This window comes from Struthio camelus, chromosome 6 (genome assembly GCF_040807025.1).
Source record: "Struthio camelus isolate bStrCam1 chromosome 6, bStrCam1.hap1, whole genome shotgun sequence".
NCBI lineage: Eukaryota > Metazoa > Chordata > Aves > Struthioniformes > Struthionidae > Struthio > Struthio camelus.
In genome coordinates, this window is record NC_090947.1 from 10,381,980 (window position 1) to 10,406,071 (window position 24,092).

Consider the following 24,092-nt stretch of genomic DNA (forward strand, 5'->3'; position numbering starts at 1 on the left):
CCCGCGCCAGGGGGCTCCGCTGCACAGTCGGGAAAAGCAACCGGCAAAGCAAAAGCAGCGCAGGAAGAAACTGTTTTCTCTCTCGGTTTTAAGCCATGTCTAAAGCTAGCTACACGGCAAAAAGAGACCCAAACATTTTGGGGAGGTTTCTTCACCTGACAAGAAGCCTTGAAGCTACTGCCTGCAAGTACAGTTTTTATGCAAGATCTCCCGCTCAGCACCCCCGCTGCAGTAAGGGGGGGGGGGGGGGAAGACAGCGCAGGGTCCTCGCTGCTTTCAGCAACACCAGCATCATCTCCCCCGACCCTCCAGCTCAGGGCAGCGGGATGTGATGAGTCTCCTTGCTCCCGCCAAACAGCAGCTGTCCAACACATGCAACAGCAGACTTCTCTGCTGAAACTAAAAGGCTTCGCTGTCCTTTATTCAGTCAGGTGTTGGGTTTTTGGTTTTTGTTTAAAACAAAGCTGTAGAAACTCAATAGCCAAATTTAACAAGCACCTGATGTCTACAGGATAAATGGGCCAACAAGGTAAAGGGTTACTCTGAGATTGGCAGGGAGATGTAGACAATCAGCCTGACTGCAGGCGCTTTCCTTGGCAAAATAAGGTGAAACCCCAACATTTATGATTTAGGAGCAACAGGACTAAGCAGTTTTGCTTAACTATGATTCTATTTCAGTAATGGCACTGATTCAAATCATGTTTCCTATGATGCTATGTTTCTACAAATTAAACATACAAAATATGATGTCAGAGTAATACATATTTCAAACTAGAGTATGTACAGAAAGAGACAATTCACAAAAACAAAATTCCTGGAAGACTGGCACTCTCTTATTGACCCTCTAACAAAGGAGATGAAGAAAGATTTTTTTGATATAGCCACAGAGAGAAGCTATCCAATAATTCCATAGAGGAAATAAAAGTTTAAAAGGAATATAACCACAAGTACAGCAAGCAGACAAGACTACAGAACATCATCCACAGACAGCAACTTTTTCAGAGCAATAGCATCTGGCACGTCAGAAATTTAAAGCTGTACATATCAGAAAAGAATTCTTATAAACTGTCATGTAAAGCTGGTACTGATTCAGGTATCTGTAACAGTCACTGTTACTTCTTAAAGAGCTGAAAGGGTGTATGCATCAGACACACAGTATGCTGCACCTGCAAGCGTGAGCACCATAACATCCTCTTGAATTTAACTTCTTTCCTGAATCACAAGTTGGCAAACACCACAATCTCCTGCCTCACAGGTGCTTTTTCTGAGCCAGTGGTAAAGCACCATCTATATTCTGCCATTTCTCCTTTCCTTCTTCCATATATATGACGCAAACAGAAATGCAAGAAATGTCTATTACAGTTACTGGCAACTGAAGTTCTGTGCCACAGAGTCGGACGTTCCATGCGCTCACAAGCCAGGGGCAGAAAAGAGTGGCTTTCCTTCTCTTGTTCAACAGCGGGTTCAGAAAGCTATACGTTTTGGCAGACCACGACCATGAAAATCCACCACTATCTTTTTTGCTTGTTATGTTCCAGTGCTAACATCTTAGGCTTAATTCTGGATCCATCATGGAGGGTTTTTTTCCCCCCCCTTTTCTTTTGGCTACTGAATGGGAGTTTGATATTCAACCACTGCACCAGTAACAAACTGATCTGTAATGCATGTACAGCTTGATGCCATCCAGACCTTACATGCAGTCAGCTTCCAGGCTCAAATTTCAGGCCCACAGTAAAGCAAAACCAGACGATCCCAATCAAACATACCCAGGAGCACAGAAAGTTATGGGGGAAGTGACAGACAACTTCTGGCATCACAAAATTCCTGCATGTTAGCAAATACCAACTTCATCAACATTGGTTTTCACAACGCACTTCGTCCAGGGAATGAGTCTATCCCATAAGCCACTCTTGAAGGCGGCATCCAGGCAATTAATACTGCTTGGTACTTACATGATTACAGACTAAGTACTGCTCTGGGCCAAGAATCTCCTGAGCACCAAGACATCAGTGTAGAAACTCAGTGTCTGGCGTCCATGAACGCTGCAAGATGCGTGGAATGTCCCCACAAATCTTAGGACATCAGAGGACTGCAGTCACTGCTGCATCTAAGCAGCCAGACACAGAGACTCCTTTCCTTTTTACTGCTAGGATTATGTAGAATAATCTCCTCAATTTTTTTTTTTCAAAGTGTTTCCTCTTCATTTCTTAAGGAATAGGACACAGACTTTACTGACAGTGCCATAAACTAAAGTGAAGAATATGTATGCTTCTTGAACCCTCCTCTCCAACTTATGCTGTCATAAAACTATCAGAAACAGAATACATCCTATCACTGATAGTTTAGTAAATAGTTATATTTTGCATCACTCAAAAAAAAGTTGGATCCTGTAAGGATATCCACTATTATTCTTACTTCCTTCCTCCCTTTTCTCCTGTCTTCTTCTTTCTCCTTCCAATTTTGATGTTGTATTTCTCCTCCAAATCTTCTTTTCCCTACTTTTTCTTCTCTTGGTTCTCCCTATCGTTCCCCTTCTCGTTCCTGCTTGAACTTTGAGTATTTCTTTCCCTCATCTCTCTGCCTCCTCTTGGTTCCATTCTCCCTGCTTTTGGTGTCTATGAAGCAGTGAAGTGCTCATCATACGTAACGGCTAATAAGGGAAACGGGAGAAAAAAGTTAATTTAATTTGTGAAGTGAAATCATATTTATTATCACATACGTCTGTACAATAACTAGGAAACACACCTTATTTCTATAGCCACAGAACAGCGTGTATTTGTTTTATACCATCTGCTTCATTTACCAGCTACTACAGGAACTAACTTCTCAGATTCCAAATCCATCGTTTTATAATACTCCTCTCACCCCACGGAATATGAGCAAGGTAAAGTTTCAAAATTACACTTGCTGCATTTTATTCCAAGCTGGGCAGTTTATGAAAAAAACAGAGGTCAGAAATGAATGCCGTTTTTATTATCCATGACATATGATACAGACCTTTCTGGTGTTGCAAAGCAACAAGTTCTCTAGTTGAGTCTGTGGAGTACTTACAAACTCAAATTTAAGATACAAAATATTTTTAAAGCCGGAAGCAATATGGTACTAGTTTATAAAAAGAACCAATTTAAAAGGCCCTTTCTTACAAAGTAGGCAACTGGAGGAAGAACTGAGCTCCCCCACACCACCACTATGATATCTTTGTTTCTAGACCTGTAACATCATGAAATGGGATTTAGTATTTTTAATTTAACACTTGTAGAGGAACAAGCTTTTAGAGAATGTCTAGATTTTGCAAAAGTTGATTTTATACCATTTTCTCCTCTTATTACCTTTGCCTACATAAAATTACACCAACATAAATAACACAGGTACTGATGATTTAATGTACCCATGATCTACATAAAATTTTGGGTTACATTTCCCAATTCTATATGCTTTTCCCAATTCTATATACTTTTATTAAAAAGATATACCAGCTTATGAAGTGGATAGAGAGAGAAAAAAAACATTATACACAGGCTTATAATATAGGGGAAGTATTTTTCTAACTTGTGCAAAAATTTCTTATCACAAATACATATTTCACTATGTATTCCATATCTAACATGCAAATAAAACTGAACACAAAATAAAAAAAGACATAACAAGAGTGAAGATTTTTTTGAATATTTTTAAAGTGTAATGATATAAAAGGCTCGGTATATGTATTATACAAAATTATATATTAATATAAATAAATATGTTTTTGATCTTACAATTGTTTATGGATGCTTAAGAAAAGAATATAAGGTAATACTCGTTAAGCGGGTTTCTTCTCTTGATAGACTCTAACAGTCCTCAATCAATCAGCAGTTTAGGAACCTCTTAGGTCAGGAAGAGAGTGGACTTGCACCATATAACAAGGAAGGACTCCTGAGTGCTTATCAGATATAGATATCTACTCTTTGCCAAATAATTGTGAATATCAGTTTCAATTATGAAAGTTACTTGTTTTTTCTGATGAAACTTAAGAACTGTAGTTTCCAAAAAAAAGGTTATTAAAAATAATGTCAAGCTAACACCTAGGAAATACAACAGGGTATTGAGGAAAAAAAGTCATTGCTACCAAAATAAATGTATTGGCCATGCCATCATGATTAGTAGCAATATACTACTACTAGCTGCCTGCGAGACCCAGCTGACAATGAAAAGCATTGTTGGCAAAATCATATAGATTACCACATGTGATTTTTATTCAAATCAAATACAGCTATACTAGTAAAAAGTCTTCTGCAGTTTTTTTTTTTTTGTTCAAGGAACTAGCATACACTGTATTAGCAAAAAAAACACCACCACCAAACAAAACTTTTCTTTTTGCTTGCATGACATACATATGCACCACAAGGATGCATGGCATAACTACACCAGAAACCAAGCAAGGTAAGCCAAGGTCTTGAAGTCCCTTCCCAGATAGAAGACTTAATTATTAAGAATACTGAAAGTTTGCAAGTGGCTTATTTTAGGAAGGAGAATGCCGTAAATTCAGCAATAGTAAATCTCAATACAACTCATCCAGGTTGTAGTGTTATATAGCAATCAGGTCTGAATGTTGATGGTAGGCATCTGCCTTATTGAAAAAAATACTGCTACATTTTAGGCAATTTTCTCTCATGTCTTCTCCAGAAGAACAAAGGCAACTGAAAACAAGTTAATTGAAGACACACCCTTTTCCATAAGCAAAAGGAGGGAGGGAAGGGGAATGTAATCCTGCCTTAAGAGCCAGTGGTTGCTAAAAGACATTCAGGTTCAAATGTGATAAACAGCGTATTTTTATAGCTCTGTTTGATGTGGCAAGTATGAATCACGTTTCAGCTTTCACAGAACATCTGCCAAACACCACATTTTTAAACTGTGCAACTTTATTACTGTAAGGCCCTGCCGTATGAAGACTCTCTTGTACCAGCAGAAAGCAAAATTAGTCCAAGACATGGCAGACTGCCCGATTTAGAACCACGCAAACCCTTAGGTCCTGTGGAGAGCACTGAGGACACAGGGGGTTCTGGATGAATCACAACCTCTAATGCAGCAGGCAGATGGAATTCAAATTATTTTAAAGACCATTTTTCTCTTCATTTTGTTTTGCTACAGTCTATGCAGGCATGCAAGCCAGACCATTGCTACAGGAGAACTAGAGCTGCTGGGAAGGCATTCTCTCCTGACAAGTTCTCCATTATTAGGTGCCGGGAAAGGTATTGAGTGAATATCAGTGGTTTGCACAGATTTGTCTTCACTTTAAACATCAGAAGAAGAGCCGAGATCAGTGCACTGCTAACAGGTATGCTAAAAAACAAGCAACAAAAACACAGAACTCTGAAAAACCCAACAGCTATAGTTTAGAGCTCTTTCCACACTGTTTACCTGTTGCATTTGGTTGCAAGATCTGTTGCAGTTTTATACAATAGCTGCCATTCTTATCCAAGTTTTCTGAGACTTTTGTATTAAAATACCAAATCTAGTGCCTTAACACTTCTAAATCCCCAGGTTGAGAAGCAACAGGCACTTGAGGTACGCAGGTAATAACAGTGCTTAAAGTGAAACTGCATGAAGGTGTGTCTGGACCTTAGCAAGTATTTCTTTTAGCTATTTCAGACATGTACTTTCCAACAGCGGTTAAGTAGGAGAAAAAAAAAGTTTTTTCCTCAATGTGTGCTGGAGCAGAAGTGAGTATTGCCGGCTTGGGTCAATGGTCTTGTTCCACTCATAGACTTCTCTGTTCAGTTCTGTATGGATGTCTAACACAGAGAGTTTCCTGCAGCAAGAGAAATACAAACTTTTCTTTAAAGAACGAAGCAGAACACATTTAAGAACCCAAAGGATGAAAGACAACTTCAAACTCAGCAAGAAGAAAGTTTCAAGTTTCAGTCTTTAGTAGAGGTTGCCATCTTTAAAACCCAAGGCTGAAAATGCATTTTGGAGAGTATATGTTATATCCCAAATCACTATCATGCTATTTGTTATGCTCTCTTTTCCTGGTGACCTGTGATTTGGTCATGAGGTTTTAGGATTTGTGCTAACTGCTGACCTACAGTTACCTTGGAAAACAGCTGCCAGCTGCCTGGTAGACCAAGCGTACAATGAAAAGCTTTGCCATTAAAGTTATATATGCAAGTACATCTGATTTTTACTCAAATCTCTTTTGATAATATCTTTAGACAGACTAGTCTCTTTTGATAGTTTCAACTCAAGATTATAAATTGACAATCTCGTGGATCCTGAAGGGAGGGTGAATTAGATCGCAAGAAAATAAAAAATTCCTCCCTCTCAACTGTCTTTTTCGCCCAGTTCAGGCCCTGGCTTTTTGTATTTGCAAGCAGAGCCCTTCTTAATGGCTTAAGAGGCAATCCTCAATTTGACAACTGCCTCGTGTACACCTTGCATTTTGGAGAAGAAAGACTTCAATGCTTGCCTAAAGCACTGAATTCTAGAGCACTGACAAACCTCACCCAGGTCAAGGCCTTCTCCTCATACTCTGCAAGCCCCAGTCCCATAACGCACTTTCATTTTACCATCCAGAATGAGAAGCTTCACTCCTACTCTAGGGTACCTTCCTCTGCCATCGTTCCAGAATGAGGTACATTTGTCTTTAATCCTATGACACAGCGTGAAGACACTTCTCAGGACCAGAAGGGATGAATCTTAACACAGCTCTCTCTCCAGGACAGTAGGCTGTCTTAGAAAAAGGGTTCTTTTTCCTCTTTTATTTACCTTTTATGGGGATCGCGGAGTAGCTCAGCCAGACAACGTAGATAATACGAGGATGGATTTGGAGAGCTTTCTAGTATAGACACATCCACCTTGCACTGACTCCAAAAGATGTCTGCTACTTGGGGGATAGTGACTTTCCATGGGATTTTTGCATTAGCAATGATCTTCTCATCATTCCCATCTACTTCCAACAGACTAGTACATTCTTGCTCACTTTCTGGCACAATGTAGCTCTGAATGAAGAAGAGCTTTGGTTTTCCTAGGAGTTCAGGACATGAGTCTGCAGTAAAGTATTTCTTTATTTGCTCCAAAGGGAATCCAGAAAAGGTCTGGTCTGTACAGAATATGCTCTGAGGGCTTCCCCGGCTGACCAACACACAGATGAAACTGTCGCAATTTCTGTGCTTCTGTAACCTTGCAATTTCATGCAAGGTTTGATTCATGGTATCCATATTTAAATACCTGTAACAATGAACATCATAGCCTAAGTCTCCGAAGGTCTCTTCCAACATATCTGGAAAAAAGCAAGACAATTAAATCAAGGCACAGCAACGCTCAGTCTCAGCTATCCTAAAGGATTACAATATTTACAGTAGTTCACTATTGGAAATAAGATGTTCATTTCATCACAATAATTGAAAAATCAGGAGTCTTGATGTTAATCACATAGTACATTATATATTTACGTGCTATATGCATGTTCTCTTTAATAGGAGTTACGTACTTCATGACAACTTCATGACACTAACATGTGGCACATAATCTGTTTCTAATTCCACCAATTTTTGCACACTTTGGTTTAGAGCCAGCATCCTAAAGAACTGTTCTTAAGACTTAAAATATCAGGCAAGAAAAGACGATAAAAAAGGCTTCACAGGGAACAGGCTTGTAATGGCAAAGAGTGACCTGGGTAGTATGGGAAGTCTGTTTCACCTTTAACTTGTCTAAATTACTCTGAATGCTTATTATTGCAGATATACAGACATGGATAGGAAAAGCAGATGCTGCCTTTCATCAGTCAAAAAGGAATCTGCAGCAGTCATTCACACTTGCTATCGTATAAAATGGACTTTAAGTGAATGAAGAGTTCTAGATGGAGAAGGGACACTGGAGTTTGGGCTGTGACAAGCCTGGTGACAGAATGAAATTTTTAGCCATGAAAAGCTAAATGCTGTTGATGAGCCATTTCAAATGCATTAGAAATTAAAATTGTAGATAGCTAAAATCAAAATTTAACACAGTTGTATTTGTGTTAACCTGTATTGCAGGAAAGCGTGTTATGCTCTGAGTAACTACTTTGAATGTTTATTAATATGGGAGTGAAACCAAATTCATGGTGGTTAAAACCACAGGTATTGTTTAAGTGTTCTGTGAACCACAGGCTACCACTATGACTTATAGCAGCTGCATCATATCTTTATTATAAAACACATATATACACGCACACATATATACACGCACACATATATACACGCACACATATATACATACATAGAGGGAGAGGGAGAGGGAGAGGGAGAGGGAGAGGGAGAGGGAGAGGGAGAGGGAGAGGGAGAGGGAGAGGGAGAGGGAGAGGGAGAGGGAGAGGGAGAGGGAGAGGGAGAGGGAGAGGGAGAGGGAGAGGGAGAGGGAGAGGGAGAGGGAGAGGGAGAGGGAGAGGGAGAGGGAGAGGGAGAGGGAGAGGGAGAGGGAGAGGGAGAGGGAGAGGGAGAGGGAGAGGGAGAGGGAGAGGGAGAGGGAGAGGGAGAGGGAGAGGGGGCACGCACCCATACACAGTTTCTAATATAATGACAGGAGAAAATGAGTGCCATATAGACACAGGAAGCAAGACTGCTCCTCGACTCCAGAAGTTTAGCAATTCCTAATTAGCAGAGGCAAAGGGCTGAGCTACTTCAGAGGTAACTGGCAGCAAAACAAGAGCTCTACTACTACGGTGTTCTCCTCAAGAAACACAAACAGTGAAAACGGAGAACAGAACTCAAACTTCCTCAGCTAAAAGACAGGACCGACAGCAATTCTACCAACTCTACCACTATAGCAAGATGGTAAACAGGGACTATAGATTTTTCTTCCTGTTTTGCTAGACTGATTAAATTCTGTAAAATAATTCAAAAGTCTTTGTAGACATATTTTGGTTTGTAATTATACAGGAAAATCTCCTCTATTTAGGACAATATGTCTTCAAAATTCAGGCAGAAGACAGGAGCTGGTACCAAGACATGAGTGACTTAGTATTAGTACCATTTAGCAGTTACATACTGGCTGAGGCACTTCATCCATTAGAGGGCAGTCGTGCGTACATAAAGTGAGAATTACAGAAACAAGAGTGCTTATTCTGTTACTTACATCACTGGTGCATACATTACGTACAGGAAGATACAAACCTCTGTATCAATTTACAACCATTACACATTATAAATGTCACAGTTAAAGAAATAAACCCAAACAAACTCATAGAGGTGACATCTTTGTTTAGCAATGAATCAGAAGTTATACACTGTAAATTTTGGACACAGCAGTTTACGTTAAGATGCAACAAAATAAAGCACAATATGCAGCACCCTGAGACCAGAAAACATCTGTTTCTTCAACAGCAATTATCCCCCAACAAATCATCACAGACTTATAAGCTTTACCTAAAAATTACCCTTCTCTCCCTTTGATTGTTTAGACAGACTTGCAACACAAGGATAAAAACCAGCTTCCAAATGGAAATGATAAAGTCAAGAGCAGTCAATAACTGATTTTTGCAAAACAGTAAGGGGTGTTTCAGTTTGAACTTTATCAGCATTTGATGAATTTGCACTGTGTGTACTGGACATCATTTTCAACTGTTGCACTTCTTGATCCTACATCATCTAACGTTGGTTCAGCTTCCTCAGATAAATCTTGGCACAGCTACAGACTCAGTGCAGATTACAGATTACTCATTTGCACGTTGTACATATGACTCCTAACATATTCTCCCTACTCTGTTTTTTATCTTTGTTATTTTCAGGCCTCAGAAGTAGTGTGGCATGACTCTAAAACAGTCAATGCCTTTCTAAAAATTCCTTTAAATAATATGATATACTTCTTCAGCCTCACTAGAACAGTAATGTATTTCAGTGAAAGTCCAGCTTTCCTTCAGAAGGTTAAAACGCTGATGTTGCATTGGTAACATTAAAAAACTGAGGCACATGCATGCTGTAATTGGTTCTTCATGCAATGCAGACATGCATAGCGACTGAGACACACTAAGACTTGCTTCAGGTACAAGTGAGCATACCAGTAGCAGGGCCAAAATTTGCATGCACATCTGACATGCCAGATGCTGAATATTTAACCCATTTTTGTCCTTTCCAGTCAACAGAATCTTCCTCCATCGCACTTATACTTCCTGTTCTTCTGCAAATACTGAATAGCCCATATGAGCACGTAAAGAGCACATTACTGAATTTTTATTTTTACACACTCTGTGTTCATCTTTATGTTTAGTAGCAATTAGTATTCTATGGCAAAAATTTCCTTGCTATCTCTGTGCTCTACTGAGCATCTACTGTTCTCCAACTTACTGCAGCAAGAACTGTAAGTTGGTCTGTCTGGGCCATTAGTTACAAGAAATAAAAAAAAGACATGCCCACAAACCCTCTTCCCCTACATGTGTCCTAGCCTATCATAAAACTGACTGCAAGCATTCTCATTCTCTCCATTTTTATTTTTAGCCTTATGTGCTCCACTGACTAAAGAGGTTTCTGCTTACGCAAGAACCCGATGCTTTGGATTCCACAAAGGCAATCAGAAAAATTCAAACTCTAACCACAGCACCGACTACCTTGAATTCTACATGCAATTGTTAACTAAGCCAAGAGCAAAGAAACAAAACCATTTCCTTCCCCTCTAAAGCTGTAATGACAGTTTCAATTAAACTGTGCAAGATACAATAGAGGCCTAACTGCTTTTAAGATTATGCTCGTGTACCTTCAGCTACACAAAATCTGTGGTAACCAATATGATTACACTTCAAGTCTGCAACTGTTTTTTTTTTTTTTAATGGTGGAAAACATCTTGTTTACCATACCTTCCAATAACCTGCTGTATGACTGTAGTTGAACTACTTTGTTGGTCTCTCCGAACACTATTTTTCCCTCTTCCCTAACCATCAGTCCATCCCCTTATAAATTCTTTTATTCAGAGACTCTGAACCTAAAAAGTAAACATCTTTTGCAATAGTTAAGACAGTTGGTTTTAATTTCAGGTTGGGTCTTTCAACTCTCTGCTTTAAAAGACTCACTATAAATGATAGACTAGCTGACTAAGACAACATGACCCCAGTTTGGCTGGCAGATTTACATCATACTCTTTGTATTAAGTTATTCTAATTATCTGAAATTAACAAAGAAAGGAATTTCCATTTCCAGAGACTTACCTGAGTCATTGCCAATACAGTCTATGATCAGACACACTCCTAAAGGCTGACTTTGCATTCTGTATTGATCATCAAACACCTGAAGAAAGTGAAAGGGCAAATATAAAGTTAGTGTCACTCCTTCAGCTCACAGACTTGCTTCTTTTCTCAAATTTAACCACCTCAAACCTATTAAATCACATTCTGCTGTTTTTTTTTCCAGAGAAGTTAACAGAAATCTAAGTACTAGGCTATAATGCATCTTATCTATGCAACAAAAAATTCAGAAAACATCGATGGATTCATGATTTTTCTCCTAATTCTATTACAGGCTTAAGTTTTGTACCCTCATATCATGCAGTCTCACTATTTTAATCAAATGCTGAGACTGAACCAGGAAAGACAGAAATGTTAGACATGTTTGACACTGACCCTTAATTCTGGGCAGACCATAAAAAGCAGCTGGGGGGAGCTTTTTAAAGACGCACCCCCCATGAAAAAAATGGTCCTTCTACAGTACCTCGAAATTCATTTCCTTAAGTGTAACTACTGCTGAGATATTGGGAGCTATAAGCTTTCATACTGCCAACACAATAAATGTAGAAAACCTGTGTGTTCTTCAGCAGGCATTGCTCATCATTATTTCCTTAGTTAGCTGGCCAATGTAAAGCCTCCTCATTCCTAAATAACCTGTAATGACTCAGTCTATTACAACCCCTTGCCCCTTTAAAAAGATAACAAATCCATTTGCTTTGAGTTTGGTAACTCCCTGCTCTTGGCCCCTAGCAGTGCTAGTGAAAGCTGCAGTAAGTCCACCTACTGTTAATAGGCAAAGCATGCCCCTTCCCTGTTTGGAAGGCCAGGCAAAAACAACCATTTTTTTTTTTGCACACAAAGAGGCCTTGCCGTTTCTAACACAGATGCAAGAGGCCTGACTTTCAACAGGTTTTGACTTAGATCCTACTCATGAATTTACATATTCTGCATGCACATCATATATACATGTATTTTGCACACTGTTGATTGCATATTAGGAGCTAATATTTCATATCAGAAGATATTCTCTAAGAGCAATTCATAGAACCTGCTTATGGCACAGGAAGATACAGACGTACGCGTTCTGTTGGCATGCAATTAGAGGAAACTTCAAACTCAAAGAAACTAATGTAAATACATAGGGAGATTTATACATATACGTATGCACATGTACATACCTTGTGTAACATTGGTCCTGATTCCTGAATTGATAAATGGAATGGTTCTGCTGCGGTTAAGACATACAGAAAGTAATCTTAGTACATAGGCATCAGTGGCACTTAGATACCAAATCATTTAGAAAGGAATCCATTTAGTTTGGCCAAGTTCTCTCTCATCTAGACCTTTTAGTTTCTATATATGCTACTGAAGTTCAGCAAATAAAACTTTACTTTCACCTCAAGTGTTACTTGGAATATAGTCTACGTTACTTGTGACACCACCACCACCACCACCACCTCCCTCCTATGCCGAAAATTCAGCCAACTACTTTTAAAAAATCACTTCCAGAAAGAACACGAATATTCATGTCAGGAAGCTGGCACTAACTGGACAACATGCTGGCTGGCCTGGTGGAGATGTCCTTAGTTAAACTGACACAAAAACTTCCTAGTCCAGACAACCCTATGGCGCACAAAATGGACACAGCTGCACACTACAAAAGAAATGAATGCAGCTACACTACATGGGCGGCCAGGGAGGGCTGGTCAATGTCTTCCATAACTTTTCTTATAAATAAACCATTTATTCAGTTAAATGGTTGTGAAAGTGGAAGCCTCCAACTATTTCACAAAATTATTAAGACACGGCAACACCAGCAAAACAAATACAGGAGAAATAATAAGACAGGGCTCAGCTTTCAGAGGTACCAGAAACTCAGAAACTCTTGTTGATATTCATAAACACAACTATGAAACAACGTGTATTCCATTGTATTGAAAGGACCAACATGACTCTTTTTGATAATCAAAACTCCGACAGAATGCTCTTACCCTGAATAAGGCTTTGTCTGTTTTGTGTTTTGTGCTGGTTCACATTCTGGATCTAAAATAAAGAAAAAAAGTGTATTTTCCTCTCTTTCAGAAGCTCGTAATCATGTATTGCAAAACACCACAAAATATATTTTTATTTCTCAATAAAAAGATTACATGTTTTGTTTCCTATATACCTGCAAGGTCAAATTTTCACTCAATTCAAGAGGAAGTTATAACAATATTATGGCACTACAGAAAGCCAATCAAACTCTTTCCCGTTACTAGCTCAGAAAACAAAGCTCTTGCGGCTCTGTCAGTAGAGACAAATTGAGTAATGTGCTTTGTATGTAAGCTTTGTACATACATATTTACTGAATACATGGCAGAAAACATTTCTCTTCAAGGCTAAAGATTTTAAGAAAGGTCATATTATCAGAACATCAGACCTAACCCAAACATAGGAAGTTCTGCATGCAGTAAAATTTGATTCAGAATAATTTAGTGGATGACTTCTGATATATTCAGAGAGCATTGCTAAAATGAGATTAAAACAAAACTAGAAAAGCTTTCCAAAAAAAGTAAGCCATAATCTGCAACTTCCAAAATTGAAAAGCTACTTTCCCTAGATATTGCAAAGTCCACAGGAAGAAAAATGCAATTTCCAAACAACAGTCAAGCAAAACTTTTCACTTCCCAGAGAAGTATTAAAAAAAAAAAAAAAACTTTCAAGATAATGATTACATACTCTCAACTAACAGGAAAAAAAACACAGTTGTTCTTTAAAGGGGAGCTTTCTCAGTGTCAGAAGATTTAAACTGGGCCCTAAACCCAGCAAATAACAAGAACCAGGGAAATAAACCAGGTAATGTTCTGGTTGTTAGCAATCTCTCATTCCTTAGGTCCCGAGAAGATGAATCCCCTTTCAACATCTTGCAATATTTACAGACAAATAAAGGATCTTTTGATTTATTGCATACTTACCCCTGAATTGTAAGGGGGATCAATCAGAGTGAGATTAGGGAGAGATGCCTGAAGTGCATTTACATACACTGGCTGAGAATGAACGGAGGACATTAAAGCTGAAAATTCAACAGAAACACACTGAAAAATACACTGTGATTTATTAACCATTTTAAAGCCTAATTCCTTGAAGCATAAAAACACTCCAACATGTAACTCATACTTTTATCTTCAGTAAGAGCTCATCTGATCCTTACTACAAGGACTACTCAGTTAAAAAAAAATAACCAAACCAAACAGAAATACCAAAAAAGCATTTTACCTTCTTGTTTGTACTTCTGAATCTTCTTAATCAGGTCCATCCTGTGAATGTTTCGAAAACAGTCTTCTATCAAATCCAGTTGATTAGGAGCCACCAAATTTAGTTTCTCCAGGTCAATCACAAGAGCTAGAAAACTCTAGAACCGCAACAGGAAAAACAACTACAAACTGTACTATCGGTAATTTGCTCTCTATCAGTAACTGCGGGAAATGCAAGTCCACTAGTCAAACAAAGCAACCCAGGAAATACTCTGGGAAGGTGCTAAAGGTTGTATATTCAGGAATTAGACACACTAGCAGCTGAAACACTAGAAGAAAGGATTATCTGGAAAACATAAAAGTTCTCAGTATTATATCACAGGAGTAACTGGAAACTAGAAGGCAATATTACTAAAATAAAAAATAAAAAAATTCAGTTTTTCAGGAAGTATTTTCTTGCTGCTACAAAGCCAGACACTTGGAATTTAATCTCAGATGCCACAGAGTAATAGCTAAAAAAAAAAAAAAAAAAAACCTCGAGGGAATTTACAGGGTTCTCTCTCTCTCTCATTCTTCTGTGCTCAGTGGATGAGCTTTCTGAATCCTCTCTACCGAATCCCTTCTTTCTCAGAGCACTCAGAAACAGACATGCAGAATGCAAATAGGCTTAGAATGACTTTGTTAAAATAAAACCATTATTTTGTAAATGAAATAGAGTTCCAAAAAAAGTGATCTTATAATTCAGGATCTATTTTGAGATCCTACATATGGGAACTTGCAGATCAGGAATACTGAAGAAAGGCTTTATTTTATGGCTTCTGCCTGTGAGGTTCATGGTAATACCATTCACTACAGCAATTCTTCACTGTTCCCTCTTACTGTTTTCTAGCTTCTTTTACTGCATTAAAAAAAAAAAAATAAAGAGAGTCACTACTCCTTCCATACTTCCTGAATTTTGTCTACTTCTGCAGCACTATCCCTTGCGGTACTGTTTCTTCTCCTTACTGTCTAGCCGCTTCCCTTTTTACTTTAATCTCTCATTGTTCCAGAATAGAAGAATAGGAGACAGAAGTTACCTTATCTTTTGTCATTTTCATGCGAGGTGCATAATCTCTGAGGAGGAAAACAAGAGAATTCACTTCTTCTTTTTCCAGATTTTCATTAATCTCTACCATTAGTACCCTGAAATAAAGTTAAGACATTTCTGAAGTATTAGCTTTCAGTAAGATCCTATCCCTGCCCAACACCCCAACACCTCCCACGTTTTAGTCTCAATGCACCCTTCCTAATTAAACAACAGGAACAAACTGTACTCTGCTCCACGATCCATTTACAAAAAATACCTACTTTTGCTCATCTATCTGTACCTGCATCTTTCTGTAATAACTGTGGCCATGACATCTTCAACAGTGACTGGAGTCTAGTGAACGGATACTAATGTAAAGAAACTAGTTAACAATCCGGCCAGGGTAGCCACTTCCCTTCCCTGGCTGAGAAAGAGGATTAAATCATTCTGTATTCTATTCTGTGCTGCTGGCTGAGGCAACTCTTAAGAATACTGTAACAGAACTGTGACTACGATTTCTGCGAAAGAAACAAAAAAATAAAGCAGATTCATTTTCCAGATGCGAGGTCGATATCTATTTTCAAATCTACCTCCTATAATTGTTTCCTGTTATTTTGAACTGTTTTGTAAATCGCCATTCAGAGAAATTCTAACACCCTCAATGCTAAGTACTACACAACAGAATTATCACTGGAGTAGCCAGCACACAGTTTACCAACTGAAATCTGGATTTCAAAATGACTGCTGTTTTGCTAAATTCAGCCAGAACATGAAGAATCATGAAAATGCCAGTTTCTGCTTTAAGACGACAGTGAAATGTAGACTTTTCTCTGGCACGCTAAGACATCATGAACTTGGAACTGTTCATGGAACTGCTTGGCCTATACGATGCAGCATCACAAACACTTTAAAATATACAGGAAGGATTAAATGGTGAAAAGTATCCCAAAACACAAGAAGGGATAATGGCAGATTGCCTTTGCAATAGCCACTGCTGGTGAAACAGAAGTCTCCTTTGTATTTCAACGCAGCTGAAGTGAGAGAATACAGTATAGCAGAACACATCTTAAACTTATGTATCTAATAGATACAGCATTTTTTTTTTCTTTCAGTGATAAGTCAACACAGGAAAGTCCTCCTTATGAGTACATTTATTTCTTTCTGAAGTCTCCCATAGAAAATAACTGGAGCCTCTTAACTTAAGCCCCTTAAAACTAAAGGGTAGGACATAGTTAGAGACAGGCCACCCAAGAAAAGCTACACCACAATGCTACAAGCCCAAAGTAAAAAAAGCTGGAAAAAAAAATGGAGAAAAAAAAATCACTAATAACATTCTGCTAAAGTGTTGTTCTACCTGCTCATCCAGAACTGAACAAACATCACTGTTGTCATTGATTAATAAACTTCTTAAAGATAGATGCTTGTAATGCCATGACTTATAAGAAGCCACGGAGGCTTATTTTCAGGACTAAACTTTAGATACTCTTTTCATTATAACTTGTGTATACGACGCCCTTTTCTGCTCATCTTTTACCTTTATCAAGACCTGTCTATTTCTACCCCCTCCCCCCCCCAAAAAAAAGTATTTAGAATAAAATAGAACAGCCTGGAAATCTGAAACACATATATTACCTGTAGTCGGGAACAAGTCTGGGACACCTGGCAAGATTAGCTTCCACTGTTGCCTTCTCAGTCTTCAAGATCCTCCTCAGCAAGTCAAACCTCTTAACTCTGTACAACAGCTCAGACAAGCCAAAAGGAGACAGTTTCTCCCTCTCATTCAAACCCGCCAGGAGCTCTCTAAGGTCTGCAGTAGCTAAGTCAGGAGCAAGGTCTCGGCATAGGAAAATCATTATCTCTTCTTCTTCTTTATCCAATTCTTGTTCAATCTGGTGAATAAGGGCAGCTGGCACTTGGCACTTGGTCATCACTTTGTTGCTGTCCCTTTAAAATTATGTCAGCCTTCTGTTTTTTTTTTTTAAACAGGAAGCCAACATGACACGAAGCCCATTTCTACCACAGTGCTTCTCTGGTGTTCAGTCTTAACTAGACGTGTTTCTACAGAAGTTGTTCTGAGGGAGAGAATTAAAAGGTTCTGAATCAGTGATCTACCGCACAAGATCCCAATTAACATTTCTTTCTGAGATATTCCACTCAACTAAAATGCCAACTTAGTCTACAAAGACCTACTGTTCTCAAGGGGTTCTCCCAGCTGTTCATTACAGAACAAAAAGTAGTTGGTAGGTCATAAGAAGAACTTAAATTTTTTTTGATTAGTAAGTAAAACTACCTTAGCCCAAGTCTGTAAATTCCATAGGAAGTGAAACAAAAAATCATCAGCCTGCTGATAAGTGATCACATTTTAAGTGTTTCTGGAAATAAGAGTCAAGTTGTACAGCACTTAAATCTAAATTTCTGACCTCTTCCCACCAACCTTCCCACCTGCCCACCACTCCCCTTTCTGCCCCAAAAGTCTCAAAGCATTTTTCAGGAAGCATTTTGAGCACTAAGGTGCAGTGTAATCCCATGTTATAGACAAAAGTACTTAAAAAAAAAAAACAAAACTAAACTAAAAAACAAACAACCGCCCCCACCCTACTATAAGATGTTTGCAACGTGCTTTGCCTTAAATGAAGTCAAAATAAAGGAAGTATTCACAATGTAATACTTTTCAGCAGATTAATTATCTTGAAGTTCCAGAATGGAAGATGGATTGTCTTATGAGTCAGTGTGGTTTTAAGGGCTTCTACCCACACAACCTCTGGTGCTAAAAAAAAAAATCAAAGAACAACATAAAGAAAAAATTCCAACCTTCAGTATGCTAACTTATTATCTCTGAAGGTACAAATAGGCCACAGGCTGCCTTTTCCTTCACTGTGACATTTGTGTTTCACAGCACTAAAAAGTGACATAAAAATTCAAAGTTAGTTAAAAAAAACAACAAAAAAAACCCCCCAACAACCTCTTGTGATTCAGGAAATAACTAGGGTACTAGGTTCAATTTCTCCTGTCACCAGCTGTGGAAATTCAATCTACCCTTCTCTGATTCCTATTATATACATGGAGAAAGATGATTTAAGCAACCTGAAAATAAATCTTAGCCCTCACAAGGAGCTCAGTTACTATACTGAACGGTTTTGTGTAAATCCTTCTCTAAAGCAAAAGACCGTATGACTTTAAAGTCTAATACACTGAAAGCTTTTAACATCATAACATTTTCCAAGGCGGTTTCAGCCCTTTGTTATGCACTCTGGAAGTCATGACCAACAATGCCGCATATTGCATCCCTGCATTAAGTAGATGAGATGAACTCAGCTTCAAGCTATTTTCTTCACTCAGATGCTGTCTAAAAGAAAGATAACTCTTTCACATAATTAAACATCAACATGACTCATCTTTCCAGAAAAGGAGCGAGAGTTGGGTTCCATTAAACCCATAGGATAGGCTCCACTGCCCACTAAAAAGCACGTTAAAATCAAGTTCCTAAAGCAAAGTCTCTTTTACCTACATCCACCACTGCAGTGGCACAGTGGATTTTCCCTGCACTTTTGGCTTATGCTGTTGTCAAGTATCACAATGACAGGAACAGGAAAAGTCATCATATTCTAAAGAAAGTATCATTTATCTTGCAGATAGTATGCCTGCATCACTAGGAGATTATAACACAAGTAGCTGCTATGACCTCAAGGTCCCATCTTCAGAAACACATCTGAAGGGCGAGGTAAGGGAGGGTAGCACTGACAAGTTTTAAAATATCACAGAATCTACCACGTCAGAAGACGCAAATATAACTCAGCTTAAATACGCCTACACTTCCATACTGCAGCGTAAATGAAATCTAATGCATCTGTAATTGAGTCTTCAAATGGCACTTAGGCCACTTTGGCTTATTTTCAGAAGCAGAGAGCGTTCAACTGCAGCTGACAGTAATAAGGCTGCAGATACCCACCTTAGCCCATCAATGCCTCCTATTTGCATTCTACACATGCCATTCGACAAGTAAATACATAGTGAAAATACACAATTATAATACTCCTGCTATAGCACAAACCAGGAAAAAGCAACACCTGTCCTCTCTGATACATTTCTGTTCTTCAGAACCTAAAAGGGACAGACCAGAACAGTGCTTTCCCTCATCACATCATACCATTTAGTAATGTGGAAGAACGAAATTCACTCTTTGCTGGAAAACGTGTGGCAACATTTATCCCTACAGGCAAACAAATGTTCACAATGCAAGCAGCAAAAAACAAACAAACAAACAACCCCTAGGCAAACAGAAATGCTGGCATGAAAGACCAGCAGAAGCTGCCCCTTTGTCTCTACAACACTCTTTCAAATACTCAAGACCTTAGCATTGTTAATACAGCAAGTTAAAAAGGAATTGAAGTGTTTCCAACAAAGATAATCTGGCTGGACAACATATCTGTACTTTTGAACCTGTTCTATCTTACACATAGGCCTGCAATACTAACACTTGTATGGGTGGGATGAAAGGGCAGGGTGGGAAAATTTTCAGGCCCCTGATGAGCAGAGACCTCCCCCATGCCAGAATTCGTTTCATGCAGTTTTCTGCTGAAGTATCATTATTGCAAACTTCTGATTTTCAAGATAGCATAAAACATTTGTGAGAATTCCACATTCAAATAAAACAAAAAAAGACAACTCTTTTTATGACATAATACAGTCAAGAAGGGGGAAGCACAAAACACTCCCAAAGGAAAACATCTTCTAGGTACATGCAGCTGGGTCTTTCAAAAAAGCTTGAGAATGTCATATACATGACTCACTTTAAAAGGAGCTAGGAATTTAATAATTTCCTTTGTCTATTTTAAGAAATCCCAGATAAACTTTATTTTTTTAACCAATCTATTCTTTTTTTTTAAAATCTTTTTAGCTATTTTAAAAAAAGGGTGTATGCATGGGGGGGGGGGGGAGGAACTTCCTACAGAGTTAAGATTTCAGACATGCAAAATTACTATTTATACATCACCTCAAAAATAATCTACCTTTAGAAAATGCATATGAACTATTTATTTTCTTCAAATCCCTTCATATAAGAGATATCTACATGCTCACTGTAGAAAAATGCTGAGCAGTACTTCCAGTGCCAAATCTCTTACCTGTATGTGATTCTACCCACAAGAACATTGAAAGACAGACACCTGATCATGGCTGTCTCACTGATACACATCCAGATCCAGCATACATTGGTTTTCATCCAGCATTTTCCAACGACGGTTCATATACAGAGCTGATGATCTCAGTTCATATTCTGTTGGACAAATAACAATATTACAAATATCAGCTGGGGGTTACTTGCTAATTTAATTGGAGGAAACTAAATAAAAATGAGCTAGGATCACACATTCTTTTGCTTGATTCCAGATAGTCTACTGAACCAGGACTCAAACATCAAACAACAGGAAAAACTACGGTGTACATATAGTCAATGCTCAATAGTGCACACCCCTGCAGAGTTTGGAGAATGAGTAAAAGCAACATGAAATAAGCATTCCAGTATCTGAAACTGTGCTTATGACCTTGTACCCAAAATCATGCTGCCACATTTTGACAGCAGGAATTTCACATCACTTGGGCAAACCTGATGCATTCCATCTGCACGCGTTTTAGCCAGACCCACTTCTCCATGAGAGGTGAAGGGCATCTTGTTTCACCCTTCCATCTGATAACGATAGCTTTTGCAAACATCATTGGTGCAGTTATAGCTGAAACATGGACAACTAAAGAAAAAGAGAAAAGCAATGACAGAATGCATAACCCAGCAGTCTAGCCCTCAATTTTTAGATTACCTGGGCTCTGCAGCAAGAAGAGCTTCTGAACGTAAATTCTTTACAAAATGGAGGGAGAGGAAAACAGCACACCTTTTGAGGAGAAAAGAAACAAGTTCACAGTCAGCAGAGAAAGCTGTTCCTGTAGTTTATGTGTTCATGTGTGCATGTAATTTGCCAATATTGCTGCAAGAAAATACTTAAAGACTTTCCTCTTCTGTTCCGTTCAGTGTTGCTTCCACTGCATAAAGATTTCGGCACAGAAGTTACAGAGCAGGAAGATATTTAAAAGAGACGGTGCTCCGTACCTTAAAAAAATCAGCTGTGCCTGAAGCACTACACTTATTTCCATTTAAATAAAATCTAAAATCATTGCAAATAGCACAACTGTAACACAACAACCTACACCGCTGTTATCTGAGGATATTGCAAGGCTGCCTCAGTAATATCAGGGGCAGAGTGAGTGAAGGGGCCAAGCCTACACATGGAACAAAGAACTACTTTTTTGTTCCTGTAATCAAAGAACCAGGAAAGCCCCAGGCACCTCGAGGGAGAAGGACAGGGGAGGAGGCAGTTTTCTGTAAGTCTAGCTATTTCAGTTCACAATCACACCAAATTTTCACAGGGCAAGCGCTCTTGTGGAAAATAGTCATAAGGTCTTTGAAAAAATGACTGATTCTAGAGTGACTCATCAGTCACCTTGTCACCCCAAAAGAGGATTGAGAGAAAACATGTCTCAAGAGGATTACTACAAAAGCACACTCAAATACGAGTTACTGCTTTTAACTTTCCTTAAGGAAGTGGAAGATTTTAAGTCTGAATGGACATTCCTTAATGAATTTCTCACCTACTGCAATGGGAAACCATCCTTGTCGAGGGCATGCTTATCTAAGTCTGCACTGACTTTTGACCCTGGATATTACACTGTAAGTAAGGATTTATTAAGATAAAATACCTGAGAAAATTAGCAAGTATATTTCTCAGACCACAATAGTCATTTCCCTTCCACGCTAGGCAAAGAGCTAAGAAAATATCAGTATGTTAATTGGCTTCTATGAGAGTAATAAAATGAATTATACTCCTATTTTCTGAACTTTCTCACTGCCCAGAATCCAGGCAGAATACATCCAAAATCAAGGACCAGGATTCTTTTTTTTTTTTTTTTTTGTTAAGGTGCGGGAAATAACAATATCCTAGAACTTCACAAAGACTTGTAAGGCTCTGTTAACTCCCCCCGTGTATGTACAAGGCTCAAGCAATTTTACTTTTTGCAAAACAAATGCTGCACAACATACTAACATCAGTTCAATTAGCAAGGCAAAAAAGTGTCCTGTACTAATTATGACAAAGTCATCTATCAGGCCTCAAATTAAGAAGCAGAAGTCTTTCAAGAGAAGCAGGGAAACCTTTCACACTTTAAAAGTCATCTCCAATTACAGTCTGTCAGTTGAGACAGCATTTGTTTCTTGAACGTTTCACAACTGTAGTAAACATCTCTACAGCAGCAAAAACGGGATATATCATCAGTAAGTGTAGTTCTTGTTTGGAAAGCCCTCTTTGTTTCACAGGACGAGCCCAAGTAGGAGCCCCTACGCCAGGCAAAGAGAGCGGGTTACCTTGCTACAAGGAGGTACTACCTGTATGTTGTGGCCCCTCCCCCTGCTTTAAGATGCAGAGGTGGTCAGCGCTCATTTTGAGCATGTATCATCTGACGTCTTTCAAACTGTTGCATATGTCAGGGCGTGTTATACAAGTTTCAAATACCCCTGTAAAGAAAGAGGATCTGCTACGAGGCATTCAGGGAAAGCCCACGGTAACTTCCACGTTCCTCATCATTGTATGAGGCCTAATGATTTGCTCTGGTGTAAACCAGTAGTGACTACACTCATTTCCATTTAAAGGTGAGCTAGTTTAACACTCCGGTCCTGATCAAAAATTGAAATAAACTGGCTTTACCCTAGGGAGTTTATACAGCTTTCCGCCCAATTTTAACTACGTCACTTTAACTCACACTTGAAAAATGAAGCGAAAGGAAACTCCGCGCTGCAGGTCGAAAAGGTTTCACCCGAAGGGCAGCGCCGGGTTTCGTTTCTCCTCACGAGCAAGGACGGGCTCAGGCCCCGCTGGCGCGGAGCGCCCCGGCTCGCCGCACCCGCCCAGGCCCGGCCCGGCCCGCCCTCCGCCGGAGCGGGCCGCAGCGGGAGGAGGGCCCGATCCCGCAGCAGGGCGCGTTGGGGGCGCCTGTCCTGAGGGCGCGGGGGGGGGTGACTGCCTGGGGGAAGGAGGAGGGGACGCATAACGCACCCGGGAGGTCTCGTCTACAGCGGCGGGGCCAGGTCCGGAGCAGGAAGCGGTGCCGCAGGGAGAAGGAGAGGGCGGTACCGGCCTCGCAACGGGCTCCCCCGCACCAGGCGTGGTTTCGAGCACGGGCGGGGGGAGGCACAAGACCCTGGGCGCTCAGCATGGCCCCTTTTTCTCTTTCTAATGCGAGTTTCAGGATGAGACATCCGGAGCGTTTTCTGCTCCTCTTAACGCTGCTGCGACCAAAGCCGCCCCCACGCATAGACAGTCCCTGCCCCAGGCAGAGAGCTCCGCTCGCCGAGGGAAGAGGGGACTGAATATTGCCACCTTCCCCTCACTGCACAGCTGCGGAGCCACACTCGCCAGCCCTCGCCAGCCCTTACGACTTTATCGCGACTCCAGCCATTAGGTACCCGGGGTCGAGGGAATGGTTATCAGCCGCCTACTTTTCGGTCGCGCAGCCAGCAGCTGCTCTTTAACCCGCCTCAGGAGAGGAACCGCCCAGCTCCGCTCCCACTGTGCGGACCAACCCC

General features: G+C 39.7%; 1 protein-coding gene across 10 annotated transcripts; it reads right to left on the reverse strand.

Annotated features, from left to right (window-relative positions):
* Nucleotides 1-746: 746 nt before the first annotated feature.
* On the reverse strand, nt 747-24,069 carry CFLAR (CASP8 and FADD like apoptosis regulator). 10 transcript variants are annotated; one of them, XM_068948171.1, is made up of 13 exons: nt 23,563-24,041; nt 21,280-21,351; nt 20,590-20,741; nt 18,278-18,364; nt 17,099-17,538; nt 15,477-15,582; nt 14,423-14,558; nt 14,122-14,219; nt 13,159-13,210; nt 12,346-12,395; nt 11,153-11,231; nt 6,745-7,258; nt 750-5,788 (listed from the first exon to the last, which is right to left on the reverse strand). In XM_068948171.1, the coding sequence occupies exons 5-13, from the start codon at nt 17,392-17,394 to the stop codon at nt 5,650-5,652; spliced, it is 1,470 nt and encodes a 489-aa protein (XP_068804272.1). In that variant the 5' UTR covers nt 17,395-17,538; nt 18,278-18,364; nt 20,590-20,741; nt 21,280-21,351; nt 23,563-24,041; the 3' UTR covers nt 750-5,649. The 10 variants fall into 10 exon arrangements, with proteins under 10 accessions (XP_068804280.1, XP_068804279.1, XP_068804278.1 ...); XM_068948177.1 differs by lacking the exon at nt 18,278-18,364 and having other exon boundaries at nt 749-5,788; nt 12,346-12,392; nt 23,563-24,058; XM_068948170.1 differs by lacking the exon at nt 18,278-18,364 and having other exon boundaries at nt 751-5,788; nt 23,563-24,069.
* Between the last annotated feature and the right edge of the window lie 23 nt (nt 24,070-24,092).

Excerpts from the sequence above, each read along its gene's own strand:
- CFLAR (XM_068948171.1), bottom strand. The coding sequence starts at position 17,394 with ATGACCAAGTGCCAAGTGCCAGCTGCCCTTATTCACCAGATTGAACAA. Across the intron at positions 7,259-11,152 it reads CTGTATTGGCAATGACTCAG|ATATGTTGGAAGAGACCTTC; the intron begins GTAAGTCTCTGG and ends GCTTTTTTCCAG. Across the intron at positions 5,789-6,744 it reads CTCCGCGATCCCCATAAAAG|GAAACTCTCTGTGTTAGACA; the intron begins GTAAATAAAAGA and ends CTCTTGCTGCAG.